Genomic DNA, 21,187 nt, shown 5'->3' with positions numbered 1-21,187 from the left:
CCTGCCTTGGCCTTCGATAATATGAGATGAACGGGGAAGACTCTGGAGAAGGGTAGAGCAATTATCAAGCACCAAAAAAAAATCCCATGTTTCAGCTACCTATTGGCTTGGTTAGGGAAAAACTCTTAGACCCTCATTTCCATACCAGGCCTCTGTGTCTCTGTGCTTCTCTAATCTGTACATGCTAGAACTAACGCTTCCTGGCTCCCCCTTCTCATAATCTTTCCTTTCCAAAACCATCAAATCCACTCATCCAGTGTGGCTCTAACTTCACACCACACTGTAGCCATCAACCCGCTACAGTTCCATAGGACAGGTGCAAAGCAGGCTGGCTGGTGGAAACATAGGACAGCCTAAGAAGGCCAGGTAGGACATCTGGCCCCCAACATCGGATGTGTTGCTGATGGTCTGCATAGGAGCAGTGTCTCCCATCTCCATTTGAAAATCTCTTCGCTCTTCGTATGTCTGACACGCTTTCCTTCTCTCCCAGTTTGTTCCATTCCGGGATTACATCGACCGCACAGGGAACCACGTCCTGAGCATGGCCCGCTTGGCCAAAGATGTCCTGGCCGAGATCCCGGACCAGTTCATTTCCTACATGAAGGGACGTGGCATCAAGCCAAACCCAGCACCCCCTGCATACACCCCGACCGGCCCCACCCTTCAGACGCAGATCTGACGAGCAGGAGGGAAGAGGAGCGAGGGAAAAGCCCAAGGCCTCTTGTGTCCACTGTTTACTCTCCCTCTAGCTGGATACCAAGACAGTCAGAGCTTCCAGTGAGATTCCTCCATGGACTGTTTCTCCACACTTGGCTGTAAGCAGATGGACGGTGAAGCTGTTGAGTTCCGACACTGCTCGTCCTCATGTGTCAGTAGAAGGATTTGTGGGACTCAGACATAAAGGACGTGCGGGGTGGGGTGGGGGGAGTTTTTAAAAAGACAAGCCCAGCAACTGACAAGCTTCTTCTCTGGGAGGGGGATAGAGGGGAAAGGAGGGTGATGTGAGCTGTCACCCCCACCAGACAGTGGAGTGGAGTCCCACGTCACCTGTTTTTCTTTGGGTTCTCGGCAGATCAGCTGTTCCGCCAAGTCCCCCAGCCTCTTTCTACTCTTCCCCTTTCCAAACGAGTCTGAGTATTTTATAGCCCATGTACAGTCCACCTGCTGTCTCCAGTCTGCTGAAATTTCTCCTCATCTCCTTGCTGTTTGCTGGCTTGGCTTATATATCAGCTTGGCAGACTTTCGGTTGGCTTCAGACATCAGGTATCTGCATTGTTTTCTCTGCTGTTGTTCTGGCTGCACCGTTGTTCAGAGTTACTAATGCTCCATCTCCTCTCAATCCAACTTGGCAAAGATCCACACAGGGCTTTGTTGGGGCTTTTGCCTATAACCGCATCATGCTTTTTAAGCCCTGTGTTTGATCTGTGCAGAGCCCTTCCCGTACCGTTCTGGACCTTTTAACACTGAAGGCACATTGTCGTGTGTCATGGAGCTGCTCTGACTACAAGGGGAGGAAGCATTAGTTTGACCTTTAGTACATATGCATTTTGTGGCTGCTCCTGGTGCCAAAATTAAAGCTGAACCTCATCACCCATGGTCGACTCACAAGCTATACATGCATTAACACCTGGAGAATTCTGCTCCTGTGGCTAAGTGAAAGCGTGTTCCTTTGCTGTAACTCCCAGGGTGACACTTTGGTAGGGTTTGAACATCCCTCCTTCTTTTGCTACTTTTTATAATGAGGGCTGCAGGACCGCTGGCCGCTACGAAAAGCTCTAAGAAGGCGAGGGAGCAAAGTAGGTGAATGTAGCCCTAAAACATCAGCGCGCTCGTCTCAGCCGGTCCCTAGCCATTCTGCTGCCCTTGGTGTCCCTCAGTGGGGCTGCCTTTTTAAAAAACAAGTTTGGTTCCATGTTTCTGGCTCCTGGTGAGACCAGGGCTGACACACACACCCCGTGTCTAATAGAAATGGGGTGGCTAGGAGACCTCTATATAATCAAACTCCAAGGATCTCCTCATTCTCCATCGCCATTCCTTGTGTAACAGTAGCTGGGTAACTGGCTAGGTAATTACCATGTGTGACTGACCTGTGGATTCACCTCCCGCCCATGTTAGCAATGGCCCAGTGGATGATTAACAGAATGGAGCCCTAAGTGCTTTGTGTATTTTAGGAGATTCCTGCCGTGAGACACAGATTCCACAATACAAACTCCCAAGAGGACTAGGGGGGAAATGGAGCCCTAATTAAAGGTAGATGCAACCCAGCAACTCAGTGTTAGCAGTCAGGGTCCAGCAGCCCCATCACACTACTCTCCTCTGCATGAGAGATAGAACAAGGACAGGATCCAATCCAGGCTTATAGCTGCATAGCACTGGAGTGGGAGGAGACATAAGGAGCCAGTCACCTATCCCAGTGGGCGCATGTCACCAGGAGCAGTTAGGCCCAGCTCCCCAAAAGGGAGCCGAGTGTCACAGCCCCCAGACAGTCACAGGAACACCCCTGCCATCCGCAATGCCTGGCTCAGGTGCCCTGGCTCCTATACCATGAATGGGGAGAGATCTGGGCCTTAGACTGGGACCCACAAAGCCAGCACTATGGAGAGGGAGCCACCTGAGCTAGCCAGGGGAGAAGCTGAGGAGAGGGGTGTGTGCTAAGCCCCTGGAGTTTGGCATGTAAGTCCAGGCTGCAGGGAGCCGCCTGTCTCTGCTTGTGAGTCACCAACCAGGGCAAGGCAGGTGTTCAGCTGCCTAAGTCATGCGTGGGGCTGATCTGCTAGGGGAGCTCAGCAGCTGCCTAACTGCACACAAGACCTGGGAGGGGGAGGAAGGGGGGACTCTCGGAACCTTTAGCCTATTGGGTGGGGTTCTGACCCAGGATGGGAGAGCCCCCCGTTCATGTCCCCCCCCCAGGCCTGATGAGGAGAAGGGTGATGCCCTGGCACTGCTCAGTCACCTTCAGAATTCAGCGTGGGGTTTTGGGGTGAATGGGAAAAGGCTGAGGCCAGCGAGTGGCTCTGTTGCTTTGGGAGTGCCAGGCCTCCTTGGAGTTGCTCGCCTGATGGCAGGGATCTTTGACCATGAACTTACTGAGCTCTGTTGTCCCAAACCGGGGGCCGGGGGGGCATGACCATGTCACCTACTCACAACCCCCTTTGCATCGGCAGCATGCAACGCTCCAAGTGCCACTCAGATGAAGAAGCCCCAAAGAGCAGTCAGAGGGGGCGAGTGTGCCACTGCTGCCCAGCACTGCATGAGTGGGGAGAGCAGGCAGTGCTTGGCCGGCGGCTCTGTACTCGTTTCTTTCCACGTGTTGCTAGCGGGTGCCATAGACCCTGCAGTGCCATGCCCCGTTCTGTACAAGTGTAGCTGTTGGGTGATGCATGCCAGTGCAGTCCTGTGCCCAGTTCTGTAACGTGCTGAATGGCCGAGCTGTCCTCCCACTCTGCTCTGTGTCGGTGTGGATAGCAGATGGTGCACAGGAGGCGTGGACATGGGGCTGTGAAATCACAGCTGTCAGATCAGGCACAAGCCCTATGCCCATGAGGGCGGCAAGCCAGTGCAGCTGAAGGAACATGAGTCTTCCAAGCCGGGGTGTGTACGTTTCCACAGGAAGAGGGCCACTGTACAGTCTATCCTCCAATCCAACTTTTCTTTACAAGCTACAAGAGGTGTCTCCAAGGTCTGAGAATTCGCAACTGCCCAGCATGTTACTGGAGAAGTTTGGCTCCTTTCCCTTTCCCCTCCCTCCCACTCACTTGATTTTTTATTTGCATGGGTGATGACCTTTCTAGACTTTACACTATTGTATTTTGTGTCGAATGTCTGACGTGAGCTGATTTGTATTGGATTGCCTTAAACTAAAATAAACTATGCTTTTTACTACAGCAATGAGCGCGCTCTGATTTCCTGCCCTCCAAGGGCCCCAGAAAGGTCACAGCACCAAAAAATGGTGTTTCCATCACAGGAGATCTGAGTTCTGTCTTTCTGCTCGTCAGGTCACCTCTGCACGCTGGTGGTACAGAGCTGGACCTTACAGAAATTGATTCACTTGGGGAGTTACCTGCAGGGGTGGGTTTGAAGGACCATTTGCTTTTGCTCTGGCTCCTGCTCGCTCACTCTTTTAGGCTGACTCCCTTGTCCCCATTCTGGTATCATTTCAGCACCGTGAAGAGATGGGAGGCATTACCTCCCCAGCTCCAGTTTGGCAACTCTCTCAGGTTCCCCTTTGCCCCTTTGGCTAGAGCCGCATTGTCTCCAAGGTGCCAGGACCATGACAACATGATGATCCCCGGGGTCCTTTCCTCTCCCACCTGCTCCTGCCCTTTGGGCCGAAAGGCTAGAACCCCTGGACTCTCCCTTGGTGCTGCTGTTTGCACCCAGCTGGAAACCCCAGCACCAGATGGGAAACTGGCTTGAGGCAGGAGCCCTTTGGCTTCAGCAGCCATCCCTGAACAAATCTGCTGCTAACCCCCACCATTCTGTGTCTCCTGCTGGGGTGGGACTGGCAGGCTCAGGGTGGCAGCCTTCTCTTGCTGATTGGGCTGGATTCAGTCAGCCTGGGAGTGATTACAGCGGAGGGCCCTCCTCGCAGCATTAGACTGTACCCCACACAGAGTACCATCAAACAGTTTCAACCCATACTCGATGGGGACCCCATCCGGAAAGAAATCTTTCCTGAACCTCCACTTCTGGCCTTCAAACACCCCTCAACCTCTCCAAACTCTTCACCAGAAGCAGGCTCCCCACAGACAAGCACCCACCAACTCAAAGCAGCCCCAGACCCTTCCAGAACAGCAGCTACAAAACCCGCAAACCTGCTCCAGCCCCCCACAATACACCTTGCAAGCAGGGGCGGCTCTAGAAAGTAGGCTGCCCCAAGCAGCGCGGAGCGCTGCGCCGCCCTTCCCCGGTCCCGCGGCGAGTCCCCTCTTCCCGCGGCTCCGGTTGAGCTCCTGCCGGCATGCCTGCGGCAGGTCCACCGGAGCCCGGGACGAGCGGACCTGCCGCAGTCATGCCTGCGGGAGCTCAACCGGAGCCGCGGGAAGAGGGGACCCGCCGCAGTCATGCCTGCGGCAGGTCCGCTCGTCCCGGGCTCCGGTGGACCTGCCGCAGGCATGCCGGCGGGAGCTCCACGGGAGCCAAATGCCGCCCCCCCGGGAAACAGCCACCCCACGCGCCTGCTTGGCGCGCTGGGGTCTAGAGCCGCCCCTGCTTGCAAGCTCCATGGGTCCTACAAGCGTCTATCACAACGAGTCCAGTCCTGCCATGAGTGCAGGGGACTGGACGAGATAAACTCACGAGGTCCCTTCCAGCCCTATGATTCTATGTGGTATACATCATCCAGTGCACTAAATGCCTCAACAACAACTGTGTGGGTGAAACCAGACAATCACTCCGCTCTCGAATGAACTCGCACAGGAAAATGATAAAAGACAAAAACACTCAATCACCTGGGGGCAAACACTTTTCACAAAGCGATCACTCTGTAGCTGACCTCTCGGAAACCTGCACAGCACCGTCACTGGATGTAGGGCTTGTTACAACAATCTGTAACCAGACGTGAAAGTAAGCAGGTAAGTCCCTTTAAATTGCCGGTACCCCAGGCCGCCACTACCCCAGGGCTCCGGGGGCTATTTAAAGGGCTGAGGTGGTAGAAGCAGGGGAGTCCTGGGCCCTTTAAATAGCCCCCAGAGCCCTGGGGTAGTGGCGGGGCTCCAGGGGCTATTTAAAGGGCCTGGGGCTCCCGCTGCCTCTCCAGCCCCAGCCCTTTAAACAGCCACTGGAGCCCTGCTGCCAGAGCCCTGGGGTAGCAGCAGCAGCTGGGGGCTCCAGCAGCAGTTTAAAGGGGCAATAGGAGCGGCCGAGCCCTGGGCCCTTTAAACTGCTGCCAGAGCCCCTGGCTGCTGCTGCTACCCCGGCGGGGGAGGACGAGGGCACTTACAGGGCGGGCCGGGGCTGGCTCTGATCCCCCCATCCCCGCCCCTTCTGCCTGAGGCCCCACCCTTCCAGGGGCCAAAGCCGGCCCCAACCCAGCTGCGTACCGGTAAGTCCCTATTTCTACTTTCACCCCTGTCTGTAACCCACTAGCCCCCTCACTAACCTATGACTGCAGAGGTGTTAATAGGCCACTCTGCCTTGAATGGCCCCTTACAACATTGGTTCCAACCAGAGGTACATGTACCCCAGGGGTACACAGGGTCTTCCGGGGTACAGCAGCTCATCTAGATATTTACCTCGTTTTACAACAGGCAACAAAAAGCACTAGCAAAGTCAGTACAGACTAAAAATTCATAGCCAATGACTTGTTTGTACTGCTCGATAATCTACACACTGATGAGTAATGACAAGGTTTATATTCCAGTTGTTTATTTGATAATTATATGGTAAAAATGAGCAAGTCCGTTTTTCAGTACTAGTGGCTGTGACCCTTTTATATCTCATTTTTTAGCAAGTTGTTCTGAAGTGAGGTGTAACGTGTGGGTACACGAGACAGATCAGACTCCTCGAAGGGGGACAGTCTAGAGTGGTGGAGAGTCACTGCCTTACAATATGTGTTAACTCCTTATGCTACCCAAGCTGTTCCACCCTGCATTTAGCTGTCATGCTCGGAGGACCTTTCCCTGTGCGGCTCGGATGCTTGTCTCTCTCACCGCCAGAAGTTGGTCCAATAAACGATATCCCCAGCCTCCCCCCCCCCCCATCTCTCTCTAGTTCCGGAGCACAGTTATGGCTCCGACCCATCTACACAGGAAAGGCCTAACCCCGGCAGGGAGCTACCGCGTTCTCACTGGGGTCCCAAGACCCCAGCAGGATGTGGATAGAATCACAGTAAGTGTTCCAGAGCTCTGGACCTATTGAAGGGAGAGCTGGGGCTGCTCAGCAAGGATCAATAACCAGTTCACAGCCAAGCGGACGCTAAGCACAGTTTCTGTCTGCACACCCTATGGCGAACACTCAGAAACCATGGCAGCTAACGGCTCCATGCCCAGCGCTGTCTGCCTGTAACAGGTTCAGCAGAGACACCCTCCCGGCCCAGGCTCTGTAACCACCTTGGTTTGGCCTTTTCCCTCACAGCTCTTTGTTGGGACACTCTACACCTTGTCCCATGTGCCTCTCTCTGTCCATACCCTCTGTCCTCTACTGCTCCCCTAGAAGATGCCTGTCTGGATTAGTTCAGTAGCCTCTGTGCTTAGGTGATGTGGTGGGGGGCCTGCACATGGGAAAGGGGCGGTTCATACCAGTACATACTGGGCGTTCGTTACGATGTGTGGCAGGTGTGTATTCTGCGTCTGGTGTGCCTGCGCCCCATGCACTCACTGAAAACAGGGCCCCCCATCCCCACAACGGAGCTCTTCCACACCCACCTTTGTGGCTTTTATGAGCCAATCCTGCCTGGGGAGGGGCTGGCTCACGCTGTCCTACATCAGCCCCATTATTGTGCTGTGAGGCACTGATGTGACATCACGGTGCTGAGCTCTCGGTCAGGACCCCTGGCTGTAGCTAGCAGAATGTGGAGCCATCCTGAACTAGAGAAACAGCAGCTGGATCATCCCACAGCCCTCGGTGTCCAGCAGCATCCTGCCTCCCACTGAACCGGGAAGGTACAAGAAACTCTGCAGTAGGTAACTGCCCCAAGGAACACAGATTCCTCAGCTCCATTAGTTAGAAGGGGCAGGGGTTATCTCCCATCCCAAACTCCTGTTCAGTTTCTAGGGCCTGGTCTACACTTCTGCACCTGCAACGATGCAGAGGTCTCAGCAGGAGAGTTCATGTTATCTGTGAATAAAAGAGGACCCAGCATAGACTACTGGGGGGAACTCTCTTGATTTATTATTAATGTAACAGGAATCTTAAGTGTGTGAAAAGGGAGGTCTCTCTATATGGGGGGATAGAACAGATCCTGTGAATGCTGCAGATACATGCGATGCTGCAGCACTGAACAACGACATCCTCTCTCCTCCCACCATGGGTGGCTGATGGTGCAGTATGACTGATATCCATCATCATCAGCCCATTGGCACCACATGGGTGCAAAGGACTGGTAACCATGCATGCAAGCATGCATCGGTCGATCAAGGTGGGTGCCTGGCCCTAATTTTCATTCATGATGGTGCAGTATGGGTGGTCCTCATCATTAAAAACTGACCAGCCACAGGTCACGCTGCTTCGCTGATCGCTGGGATTAGAAGAGTTCTTGTCGCTGTCCCCAGGCGCGGGAAGAAACTATCTTCCTGCAAAGGACTAACTAACACTAAACACGGCTACCCCTCTGATACTCTCTCCTGCATAAGGCCTAGGTTTTACCATTATCATTCTAGATATTCTGATTAGCCATGTAACTCTCCAGCCCTTTCCTTAGCCAGATACCCTCTAAACCGGCTCTATCCTGCAATGGCGAGTTCCAACCCATGAGCGCCACACCAGAGAGATGCTGCTCAAAGCTCAGCAATGACGCACACATCATGGAGTTTAGGGCCAGAAGGGACCAGATCATCCAGACAGAACCTCCCTTAGATCACAGGACACCAACCCACCCAGCACCCACACCCTAAACCAAACAACTGAAATGAGATCAAAGTCTTACAGCCCACAGGAGACTAGACGATCATGTGTCACAGGCAGAGAACAGGAGGGACTGAGGTGCACCCGGTGCCAGAGGCCCCTGTGATGGCAGGGAACTGATTGAGTGAGATAGACCCAGACGATCCAGCAGGCGATCCACACTCCATGCTGCAGGGAATGGTCCCAAGGTCCCTGCTAATCTGACATGGGGAAATTTCATTTCCAATCCCAGATCTGGCCATCAGAACAGGCCACACCAGCCAAGCATGTAAAACAATGGATTCTCTTTACCACCTGAGAGCACCATCCCACCCCATCCAATGTCCCATCTCTAGCCATCGGCATCTCTGATGCTTCAGAGAGACTAAAAAGAAACAAAACAAAAAAATCCAGCAAACAATTACCAATACATCAGGAAGTTAAACATATCCCTCCTGACCCCTGTAGGCTGAAGCCCTGAAGCATGAGATTTTAGGAATATAAGACAATAACTAGAAAGGACCTTAGGGCTGCTGAGCATTGGCCACCACCAACACAAGCAACGCCACAATCCGAATTTGTTCAGCTCTCACTTAAAATGAGTTAAGTTGTTTGCCCCACAATGCCTCTGGGGAGGCTGCACCAGAGCCTCCCCCTCTGATGGTTAGACCCTTTCTTCTCATCTCCAGATTGAATTTGTTCATGGCCAGTTCATCCCCATTTGTTCTTGTGCCAACTTTGTCCTTGAGCTTCTCCCTCCCTGCGGTTTAACCCTGATGTCTATGTAGAGCGCTGTCAGATCCCCACACAGCCTTCTGTTTGCTGGACCAAACAAGCCAAACCTTTTTAGTCTCCACTCACAAGACTGGCCCTCCATTCCCCTGATAATCCCAGTAGCTCTTCTCTGTACCTGTTCCTGTCTGATTCATCTTGCTTGAACATGGATGATCAGAGCTGTACCCAGTATTCCAGATGAGGTCTCACCAGTGCCTTGGGCTATTGTGTTAACATGTCTCTCTCTCTCTCTCTCTCTCTCTCTCTCTCTCTCTACTGGAAAGGCCTCATCTGATACAGCCTAGAATCACATTGGCTTTTTTTTTTGCAGGTGCTTCATGCTGTTGGCTCACAGATCGGCACACGCCCCAGTAACTGTCGCTTCCAGCTGATGAGACCCCTGTTTACAGCAGACACGATTATTATCAGGCTCTAGGTGCATGACCTTGCTCTTTGTTCTATTGACTTTCATCCCATTTCTATTAGGCCAGTCTTCAAGGTCATCCAGAGTTTCCTGTAGAGCGTCTGATCCTTCTCTGTATTGCTGATGCCTCCCGGCTTTGTATCATCCCCGATTTCAGTAGCACACTCCTACTTCTTGTGCCAGGGCCATTAATAAAGCCACTGAATAAGACTGGTCCCAAGACTGAGCCTGAGGAAATCCGCTACTAACCTCCCTCCAGTCGGATAGTTCACCCATCAGCACAACCTGTTGCTTTCTCCACTTTAGCCAGTTCCTTACCCATCTTCCACTGCTTGTCCTGATACCCACCTTCTCTAATTCAACTAATAATTTCCCATGTGGTATCACAGCAAATGCTGCTCTGAAGTGCATTAGATCTACTGCATTTCCCTTGCCTAAAATAATCAGCTCCCCTAAAAGGCCCATTGCCCGACTGTGGCTAAGGGACTTGCTGCCCATTGCCTGCACAGGGGAGCATAATTGTTGGTGGCCAGCTAAGAGGAATAGTGAGTGGTACAAAAGCAACAGAGGATGGGGAACTCACAGAGCCATAAAGTATACAGGGCCAAACTCAGTGTTTCCAATGCTGGTGATTTTGTCACAAGTCTCGTGATATTTTGGTGTTTTTCTTAAAGCCCCAGCCCCTCCTGGAGTCAGGTGATCACGAGAGCATCTCAGCTTTCATTGAAAGACACGTCTGAGTAACTTTATAACGCTCACGCTTGTGGAGAAACTCTGTCCTGAGCAGCTCCTGAAGGCTCACAAAGGAGAAGACAAAGAAAAAGGAACCCAAAATTCATCATTGTATCAAAAGTGCATGATTTTAGACCAAACATTTTTTTTTAGACCTGACATGAGTTTAGACTGCTTGAGGTTGGCAGTACTGCAGCCGGGCCTTCCAGGGCACCCAGCTGGAGTGTCCTATACACACACACATGGGTACTTTACTTTCACCTTGTCTCTGAGCAAACCCCAACTACTTCCAGACATCCCTCGACACCTCTAGTACCGTTACAAACCGCTATGTAGAGGTCTAGGCAAGATTGCTGCTGACTGACACACCCACTGCTTTATAACAAGGAGATGCCATGTTAAGCTTCCTCAGCTATTCCGAAGGAAAATGGGGCAGCTGTAAGGGCCATCAAAATGGGGAACTCGACCAGAATCGTGATTGCAGAGCAAACTAGTCTGGAATAGCTAGAGGGATAGTTAATGCTGGAGGGAAAAGCCAACTCTAGGGCTCGTCTACATGGGGAAATGGACTGGAGTAGCTGGTGTGGAATAAGTACCAGCTAAATGAGAGCACTCGCTATTCTGGAGTGGCTCATGTGGACACTCTCCTCTGTCATTAAAGTCACTTAATTCCAGACTAATTAGTGTGCTTCCAAAGGGAGCAATTCTTCCCAAATGGAGTGACTTTTATTCCAGAATCGGGCCACATGAGCTACTCCGGAATAGCTAGTGCTCGTGCTTAGCAGGTACTTATTCCACACTAGCTACTCCAGTCCAGTTCTACATCTGCCCCTCCCCGCCCTGCCCAGGCCAGGCCTCCACCCAGCTTCTCCTGGACCAAGCCTCCAGCCAGCCCACGTAGCCAGGGTCGCAACACAGTCACGACTTCCATTTGGAGCCCCACCTCCCGTCAGGGAGCACATGTCCCAGAGCTCCTCTGCCTTAACAGGCCCAGTCCTCCCCATGGCCGCAGCTCCCAGCTTGCTGGCTCCAGCAGCTGCCTTGCAGGGAGGGGGCCCAGCCAGGGTGACCAGATGTCCCAATTTTATTTGGGTCTTTTTTTTTATATAGGCTCCTATTACCCCCCACCTCCTGTCCCAATTTTTCACACTTGCTAGCTGGTCACCCTAGGCCCAGCAGCACCAGGTGACAGAGTGGGGCCAGCAAACCCTGGCAAAAATCGGGGTGTGGGGGTCACCTCTGTTTTTTCTGCCCAGCAGGGAGGGATTTTTGGGGTTCAGGGCTTCAGCAGCAGGCGGGCCCCAGCTCTCGAACTTCTGAAGATTGTCGTATGTGGCTCAGAGGGTCAGTAAGTTTGGCCACCCCCTGGCTTATTAACTTCACTGGGAGATTGTTAGTGGCTTAAGCATGTGCTCCAGTGCTCAGCAGACACAGGACTCATGGGTTCTGCTTAGGGCCTTCCACTGTGACCTTGAGCAATTCGCTTTACCTCATGTTCCCCATCTGCAAAGGAGAAAAACCAGGTTGTAAGGCTTCTCTGCAGAGCACTTTGAGAGCCCACGGACGGAAGGTACCAAGTACTGTTATTTTATTATTAGGAACCCAAGAGCGAATCCTTGTTAGTTGGGGTGGCACAAGTACTGGCTCTAGAGTGCTAGTGGGTGGATTGTAGGTGATGTGTACGAGCCAGCCTGTGTCTGTGCCAGGAGCTGGGAAGAGCCGAGATAGTGGGAGCCTGGACATGTGGGAGTTGTCTTGATTGTCACGTCTCACATCTGAATGCAGAAATCCAGGGTCTGTGGCCATTCTCTCTTTTAGAGTCTGTCAGCAAAAATAATCTGTCTGTTATAAAAGCCTTTTGCTCCCGTCTCTCTCTGGCTGTCTCCTGAACTGAGCGAGAGCGAGAGAGACAGAGGGCCAATCACTCATGCTGCCATGCCATTATGTCAAGCCAGTGTCTGCATTTTTAAAAATGGACGTGTTAGGGGCTTGCATACACTCAGTGGCATTCATATTTATGATTGATGCTGAACACTGGGGATCATTTGTCTTGCTGCAGAAATTGGTTTGCATTTCATGAGATTTGCCAGACCCTGAGGAACAGTGAGGCAGGTGCAGTGATGCTGTAATAACCCACACAGAGAAAAAAGAAAATGGGGGATGAGGCTTCAGGGGTGTGTGTGTGAAGGCTGCGTGTGCATGTGTGTTGAAAATCACAGCCCAGCCCTAACATATGTGACTAACTTTTAATCAATAAAGCACAAAACTCTACCAGCTCTCGAGTGGGAATTTCAGTAGCACTCAGCTCTGTCCTTCCTCTGCTCCCATCAAAGTCAACAGCAGAATCAGGCCAAGGCTGAGACGGTGGAAGATCTTGGTTCTGTTGCTCAAACCAACTTCCAGCAGTAGCCGCTCTTTGCTGGAATTTCTCCTCCACGGGGACACCCCACCCCATCCCCGCCCTCTAGACACAGGCCAGACTTAGGCCTTGTCTACACTAGAAAATGTTGCATGGGTGTGATCACATCCTCCATGGGTCAGAGTTACCGCTGGGACAAGCCCAACCCACTATCCCAGGTCCAGATTTTGATAGTGGCTCCTATTTTCATGATGGACTGAACCGTAACTCCAGATCTAAAATCCCCCTCCCACCTAAATTCTTGGCTCAGGGTTTAGCTTTTTTTAATTTCTGGGGGCACTGAAAAAAATAGGAACCACTTGCAGACCCTGGACCTGGGATTGGTGGGCTCATATCTACAGTAATTCTCCCCTCCCCCTCCAGGGTTTGATCATATCCAGAGCAGAAGTGAAGTGTGGCACTTGGAAGCACAAGGCACATGTCAATCTTCCTGCCTGTGGCAACAGGTTGTATTAATTTCAGTGCAGCAAGAGCAAACCCAAAGAACTGAAAATCAGATAAGCAGGAAGGCCCTTCTGATGCTCTTCTGTCGGGGGCTGGGAGAGGGGTTTTGTCAGGGGCAACAGAGCCCTTTAGTGCCTGTGTAAGCAGAGTCAGGATGAGCTCTACCCTGACATCTGGTGGTAAATTATGAGGAGTGGGCAAAGGAATTTCAAGAATGTGCATTGGAGTGGGGAAAGGAATTTCAGGAATGTGCATTTGCATTGGCAAACCCACTCCAATTAGAATAGCACACAGCAGCCTGGGATGGTTATTTTCACAGCTGTGGGATCCCCAATTTCTTTGTTATTGGGGCAGGAGGAATAAAATGTTGTCACCCTGATTAAGTAAATGAGGAACTACAAAACTGTCTTATGATAAAGGGTTTTATTATCAACTAATGCTAGACAAGGGACATGGGTTCCAAAACCCAGTGAATTGAGAGAGGCTGGGGGCAGGTATTTGTACCTGGTGGTGCAGGTGCCTTGTGTGAGCTGGAAGCACCAGCCCCACCATGTCTTTCTCCATTGTGGAATATCAGAGTTGATTTTTGATTCCCTTAAAGAATCTAAGTACAGGTTACTGAGCTGAACTCACTTTGGGCTAAATGGTGCACTAGCACTGGGGCTCCCCTACTGTGAGCTGAAATCACTAAAAGCTGAAATCACTAAAGAGCTGGAATTGCTGAGCTGGGAGCACTGAGTACTGTGCTAACTAGTGGGGGAGCCTGAAGCTATACTGCAGAGCGGAGTGGAGCACTTCGTGGAGCCACGGAGTGAGTGGAGCCGAGCAGTTTGCGGGGATGGCTGGTGGACCAGAGCAGCTGGCAGAGCGGAGCAGCTGTGGGACGGGTGGAGCGGCCCTCGGAGCGAGCGGAGTGGAGCGGTTTGTGGGGATGGCTGGAGTGGCTGGAGGAGCGGCACAGCTGGTGGAGTGGAGCCAGTCGTGGTGAAGGCTGCAGCAGAACTCCACGAAGAGGCAGAGCAGTCGGCTCTGGCCCACGTAAGGTGCCCCTTAACACCCTGTGTGTGCCCCCCCCCGCATTTCCACCCAGGCTGGGGCGGGGGTAAAACTCTGCAGATAAACTTTTGAACTCTGGGGTGGCACTGACCAGAGACAGAGACTTTTGGGTTGTTGGACTTTGGGGTGATTGGACTTAAGACCCTAAGGGGGAAAGGACAGTGCCAAATGTACTTGGAGGTGGGTTTTTTGCTTATGGTTTGTGTATAGTCCTGTTTGTGGTGTCTCTCCAACGTGATGCCGCATTGTTTCCCTCCTTTATTAAAAGGATTTTGCTACACTCGGACTCTGTGCTTGCGAGTGGGGAAGTATTGCCTCCTAGAGGTGCCCGGGGGTGGGGGGGTATGTAATTGTCCCAGGTCACTGGGTGGGGGCTCGAGCCGGTTTTGCATTGTGTTATTGACACTGGATACTGAACCCGGCCCTTGTTGCTGCCAACTCAGAGGGGCAGAAGGGTTACACCTGATTACTGCTAATGGACAATTTGAGAGACCAGCCTCTCAAACACTTACTGCTGGGCACCATATTTGCTACTGCATGGCAACCGCCCAAGTGGTTCTAGCAACAACCCTGTGATAGCAAAAGAAGGAACCTGGGCCCAATCCTCCCAGTTATTGGCTTCCAAAGGGCTGGGGAACAAGGGGTGCAGGCCTGAGCTCTGGCTTGCATAGAGGTGTAACATTTCGTGTACACTGAGTGGACTCTATAGTAAATCGGAGGGTCTGGGTCATCCCTGACCTGTGAATTGTCTGGTGCTGACGTGGCGAGACAAGCATTCAGTACAAAACTGCTTTTCTTTTCTATAGCGTCTCCCGGAGTTCTGTCATGCTAGATGGAGGCGCTGAGGATCACGTGGTATCAGTGACAGCCTCGGTGTCTAGTAAATATGCTCGAGCACGTGTCAGAGCAATAACAGGGACTTACCAAGTCTGTGCAGGGGCCCCAAAACGCACAAAGCCCCGAGCGAGCGCTCGCTGCTGTTTAGACAGGCCTGCAGCACTAGGAACAGCCAAACTGGATTATCCAGTCCAGAATCATCACTGGGAGAGTGCCCTGCCCCAGCTGCTTCAGAGGAAACCTCCTGGTGGGCAATTCCAGAATAACCTGTCCATGGAGGAAGTTTCTCCCTGACTCCAGGGAGTCAATGTCAGTTAAGATGTTGAATCGTGCCCTGAACATTTAATCCCTTCTATTTTTCCCTAACACAACAGTGATTCTTATTATCCATAGACCTGTCCAATCCTTTTTCAATCCTGCTAAGCTTTTGCCCTCAGTCATATCTTGTAGCAATGAGTTCCACAGGTTAATTGTGCTTTGTGGAGAAACGAAAAGAAACGAAAAGAAAGAAAGAATTTCCTTTTCATCAGTTTTAGATTTGCTGCCTTTCAGTTCCATTGGCTGCCCCCTAGTTCCTGTTTTACCAGAAAGAGTAGAGAGGAGCACCCAGTCTATCTTCTCCCTCCTCTTCATTACTTTGTATCTTTCTACCACGTCCCCTCTTACCCGCCTCCTCTCTTAACTACATACCACTCCTCCCCAGATGAACCGTCTGCTCCGTGTTCCGGCTCACCTGGCGCCTCTCCGAAAGAGCAGCTTTTTCAGGCTGCTCCGAAACTGGTCTGAAAGGGAGAAGCAGATGAGGGGGCTCACGGAGCAGTTGGAGTAGGCTAGCACCATGGCCAAGCTGGAGGCTACGAAAGCCGCAGGCGTCTGAGAGAGGCGGTGAGTGGCAGAGAGGTAGATCACCACAGAACAAGGTATCCACATCAGCACAAAGACCATCACCACGGTCAGTATCATGACAGTGGCCTTCTGGTTGAGTTGGGTGCTCCCTGACGAATGGACCACGTGGGTGCTCCGGCACCAAAGGGACTGGACAATCCTGGAGTAGCACAGGAGCATCAGCAGCACAAAGGGGAGAAAGGCAATGCCCCCGAAGAGGAGGAAGTACAGGAAGGTTTGCTCTGGGGTCAGGAGGAGCACGCAGTAATGGGTGTCTCCAACCACCATGACCCTTTGGTGCAGCCAGTTGGGGATGGAGATGAAGAAGCCCAAAAGCCACATGCTCATACACAGCAGGAGCCTCTGGACCTTACTGGTGGAGAAGGAGCAGGTGGGATGGACCACAGCCACGTAGCGCAGGATGGATATGGCCACCATGCTGTAAAAGCTGCAGAACATAGTCCACATGGAGAGACTCTGGCTGCTGACACAGACGGCTACCCCCATCTGCCAGTCCTCCTGGAGAAAAGTCAGCAGCAACACCGTGACGTTGTAGAGGAGGAAGAGCAGGTCAGAGACGGTGATGTTGATCATGAGGGTGCTGGTCAAGGTGGAGATGTGGCTGCTGCTGCTCTGGAGACCCTCGATCAGGACCAGCAGCATCAACAGGTTTCCTACAAGACCAACTAACAAGATCAGGCTGCAGAAAGCGGCAAAGACGTATCTGAGCTGCCTCACGGTCAAACCAAGGAAGCTGTGTTCTGTGCTGTGTGCGGCGGTGTCGTTCAGGGTGCTGTCGGAGGCAAGGAAGACAACGGCTGTGGTGGCTGGGAAATCCATTGTTCCAGCTTGAATGAAAGCAGAACAACAGAGTCTAGAATAATACCCATTGGGTCCTGCTGTCATACCTGCTGTCTGGCCATCCCATGCACTTTACAAACATAGCAGCAGCCCTGGCAGGAAGGGGATTAGCCTAATTTTACAAATGGGGAAACTGAGGCACACAGGGACACTAATTTACTGAAAGTCATGCAAGGAGTCAGTAAGGGCAGGGCACAGACTCCAGGAGTCCCACTAGCGTTACCAGACAGCAAGTGTGAAAATTGGGATGGGGTGTGTGTGTGTGTGTGTGTGTGTGTGTGTGTGTGTGTGTGTGTGTGTGTGTGTGTGGAGGGGGGGTAATAGGCGCCTATATAAGAAAAAGCCCCGACTATCAGGACACCTGGTCACCCTAATCCTGACTCCTTGCCCTGTGCTTAGCCCAATTGTGGGCAGGGATTGCCCTGTGCATATCCACTAGCCAGTTGCGACCTTGCTAGAGAGACGTCGGCAGAATGATGCTCAGTCTGTCATCATCATTCACCATGAGGCTGCTCCTGAATGGCTCTTTTCCGGCCACTGAGTTACTGCCCATCCCTCCGCCCCCATTGTGCAAAACAGCAGCTCCCAGGTCTTGCTCAGGTCTGCGTATTGGGCACCTTTGGGTGCCAGCAAGTGCTCAGCACCTTTGCCTGCTGCAGGGAGCATCCTGTCTAGGGGATGAGTTATTCCTGTTTCCCTTCTGATTCTTTGAGAGCGCACACTGCAGTGTAGCTGCTTCAGGACTCCCAATGTAACCCACCCCCTCTAGTCGGCTCATGAGCCACCCCAGCCTTGGCTCACAGAGCTGGGTCAATAAGCTCAAGGGATAGAGACTTGTGCTGTTGGATCCAGAGGGGCCAGGTTTGGTCCCTGCTGCTGTAGCGTTCCTGCCTGCTTAGCCAGCTGCTCCACTAGAAAGAGCCAATTTGCTGCTGGTCAAGCTGCCGTGGGCTGGAGAATGTGGTGAGAACATGAGAACGGCCATACTGGGTCAGACCAAAGGTCCATCTAGCCCAGTATCCTGTCTGCCGACAGTGGCCAGTGCTAGGTGCTCCACGGGGAATGAACAGAATAGGTAATTATCAAGTGATCCAGCCCCGGTCATCCATTCCCAGCTTCTGGCAAACAGAGGCTACAGACACCATCCCTGCCCATCCTGGCTAATAGTTATTCATGGACCTACCCTCATGAATTTATCTCGTTCTTATTTGAACCCTGTTATAGTCTTGGCCTTCACAACATCCTCTGGCAAGGAGTTCCACAGATTGACTGCACGTTGTGTGAAGAAATACTTCCTTTTGTTTGTTTTAAACCTGCTGCCTATTAATGTCATTTGGTGACCCCTGGTTCTTGTGTTATGCGAAGGGGTAAATAATACTTCCTTATTTACTTTCTCCACACCAGTCATAATTTTATAGCCCTCTATCATATCACCCCTTAGTTAAACAAAAAGCCTTGTTCTTTGAACTTGCAATCAGCCACCGGGGAGGAGGGGGCGGATCCTGAGCCCTGAACAAGCAGATGCTGTTTCACATGCAGCGACATCAGCCAGGTACTGTGAGGCCAAGTGACTCTTGACTTTAACTTATGGGAAAAGAACAAAGCAGGAAGGAACAGGAGTAAGATCCCCATGAGAGTGAGTACAACACCCCACTACGCAGCAATCTGAACCCACCAGAAATCAGCCATCTGCAGACAGTGGAAATGTAAAGGTACAGTAGCCAGAAAACAAAATCTAGGACGAAGCAAGGTAACCCCCAGGCCCCCTCCCCCCCCCCACCCCGCAACTAGCTCTTTGAGCTTCCTTCTGCTTAGGCAGAAAAATGCTTTGAGAAAATAACCTTTGGAAATAAACTCATCCATTTCTGCCCCCTCCCCTACCCTTCCCCTCTCCCCCCATCTCTCTAGCCAAGCCGTTTATTCTCCAGTGCCCTGCCCTGGGGAGTCGACTGAACAGATGAAGATTCCATCATCTCGCTTTCTTTTCTACAACATCTGCATTGCAGAAGCAGCATATGTGTCCTGTCAGCTCACTGGGAGGAAGGGCCGGCCTTGCATTCAGGTTCTGGGCATCAGGACTCCTGGGTTCTCTTCCTAGTTCTGTCATGGGTTCACTGTGTGACCGTGGGAACGTCAGTTCCCTTCTCTGTGCCTTGGTTCCTCCTGTGCGAAGGGGAAATCATGACACCGACCTCCCTCCTGGGGGCCGGGTGCAAGGCTAAGTGGAGCGCTCAGACCCCAGTGTGACAAGGGCCAATAACTGCGTCAGTGGAGTTAAAGCAGGGAGGACGCTGGTATACAGGACCCACATGGTCTCCTCTCAGCCTTCAGACCCACATGGTCTCCACATTTGCCCTATCTCAGAAACTCCCGTGTTCTCAGCCTCCTAGAGTTCTCCTAGTCTAGGGCTGGTCCCTTGTTCAGGTCTCTGCCCCTACTTCACCCTATACTCACACCACCTCCCAGGCCCCAACCACCCTCACTCACACCCTTTAACTGGCTTCTCTGCTGGCTGCCAACCTGACACTGCTGAGTAACAAAGGGCACTGGGAGAGGGACCGTGCCCCTCCAGGCGCGTTGCACATGAGCCACCTAAGAGGTGCCAGGTTCTAATGAGGATTAGTGTCTGCCAGCCTGGCCCAGAGAGCAGCTGGTCACCTGGATGTGCAAGGCTCCATGTCGGGTTCTCAATCACCTAGGCCAGTTAGAGGTGAATCCTCTGCATCCACTCAATGAATTCCGGTGTTATTGTGTGACTAGCAATTAGGACACCTGCCCCATTGGCTTGGCTTTTAGCTCACAGCTTCGTTCCCTCTGCCACTTTGTTCATTCTCATTGTAAAACAGGAACACAGCTCAGCTCTCGCCAGAGACTCCAGGTCCAGAAAGGACCATTGTGATCATCTAGTCTGACCTCCTGCACAGCACCAGCCACAGGACCTGCCTGGATTCATTCCTGTGTGAATGAGAGCAGATCTTTGCTAAAAAAAAAATCCCATCTTGATTTTTAAATCGTCAGCGATGGAGAATCCTCTACGACCCTCAGTTAATTGCTCTCATTGGTAAAAGCAGATGCTGTGTTTCCAGTATGACCTGGTCTAGCTTCAGCTTCCAGCCATTGCACCATGGCAGATCTTTCCATGCTAGGCTGAAGAGACTGTTCAGTATTCGTTCCCCGTGTAGGCTCTCAGTGATCAAGTCACCCCTCAAGCTTCTCTTGGCTAAGCTGAACAGATTGAGCTCCTTGGCCAGATCCACAAAGATCCATAGCCACCTGAGGCCCAGTTTTGGCTCCACTGCAAGCTGCAAAACTCCCCTGGCCCCTGCAGGCAGCTAAACTCCCTGGCTACGTTTTCCAGAGTAAAAGTCCCTCAGCCTCTGTGTTTCTGCCTCGTTCCAGACCTCTCTCATGACTTACCCCAGAGCGATTCAGGGACCAGGGAAAGAGGCATTCGGCCCCCTAAGACGTGGGCGGGGTCCGATGTGGTAGGTGCACTTAGAGGCCATTCACCAGATCAGGTCCCATTTGCAATCTGGCCAGAGAAGGAGAAAGCAGTGCTGGTGCCACTGCCCAGAGGTTTGAGCACACACTTGGGATGTGGGAGACCCAGGGCCAGTTCCCTGCTCTGCCACAGGGGGAGGAAGGATTTGAACAGGGCTCTCCCACCTCGCAGGGGAGAGAGATCGCTAACCACTGGGCTGAGAGTTATCAAGTGGGCACCTCCTCTGGCCATTCTGAGTGAAGCAAGGCAGGTGCCTAACTCATTCCCAGAAGAAAGGCCTTAAGTGCCTGGAGCTACCTGTCTCCAGGTTCCCCTTCCTGGATCACTAGCAGAGCAAGGTGCCTCTCTCTGAGAAAACAGGGGCTTAGCACAGCCCACCGCTCAGCGTCTCCCCTCTGCTAGCTCAGGCAGCTCCGCACCCAGCGTCTGGCTTGGTGGGTCTCATTCTCAATCTTTCAACTGCAGCGGCTTGAACGCCCAGGCTAATGGACACTTGCTGCAATCCCTGTGCCAAACCCAGCAACTGCTGCAGGGAAATGGCTCTTCTGAAGCCAGTGAAACACCTTCTCTCTCACCCCAGGGACTGAGCCATTTGTACCACCTGCTGCTGGAGGAAGAAACTCACCTGGCTCAGGAGCCCAGACGCAGGCCGGCCGGCTGGGCGAGGGCAGCGCTTGCAGCCTTCTAGGCTGTGTCAGCAGCTGCAGGGCAT

The 21,187-nt window shown here is 52.3% G+C and overlaps 2 protein-coding genes across 9 annotated transcripts in view; one reads left to right on the top strand and one right to left on the bottom strand.

The window, feature by feature from the left end:
- Positions 1-3,828, top strand: part of LOC120405189 (copine-5) — a 201,430-nt gene extending 197,602 nt beyond the window's left edge. For all 8 annotated transcript variants that reach the window (XM_039538573.1, XM_039538574.1, XM_039538575.1 and 5 more), the window contains one exon: positions 491-3,828. In XM_039538573.1, coding sequence (XP_039394507.1) covers positions 491-679 — 189 coding nt within the window. In that variant the 3' untranslated portion in view covers positions 680-3,828. The remainder of the gene's footprint in view (positions 1-490) is intronic.
- A 12,128-nt stretch (positions 3,829-15,956) lies between these two features.
- LOC120403994 (C-C chemokine receptor type 1-like) lies at positions 15,957-16,952 on the bottom strand. The gene has a single exon (XM_039536010.1). It carries the CDS (start codon positions 16,950-16,952, stop codon positions 15,957-15,959), a length of 996 nt encoding a protein of 331 aa, XP_039391944.1.
- Between the last annotated feature and the right edge of the window lie 4,235 nt (positions 16,953-21,187).

Source organism: Mauremys reevesii, linkage group 4, assembly GCF_016161935.1.
Source record: "Mauremys reevesii isolate NIE-2019 linkage group 4, ASM1616193v1, whole genome shotgun sequence".
In the NCBI taxonomy this organism is placed as follows: domain Eukaryota; kingdom Metazoa; phylum Chordata; order Testudines; family Geoemydidae; genus Mauremys; species Mauremys reevesii.
This window is presented reverse-complemented; position numbering and strand designations above follow the sequence as displayed.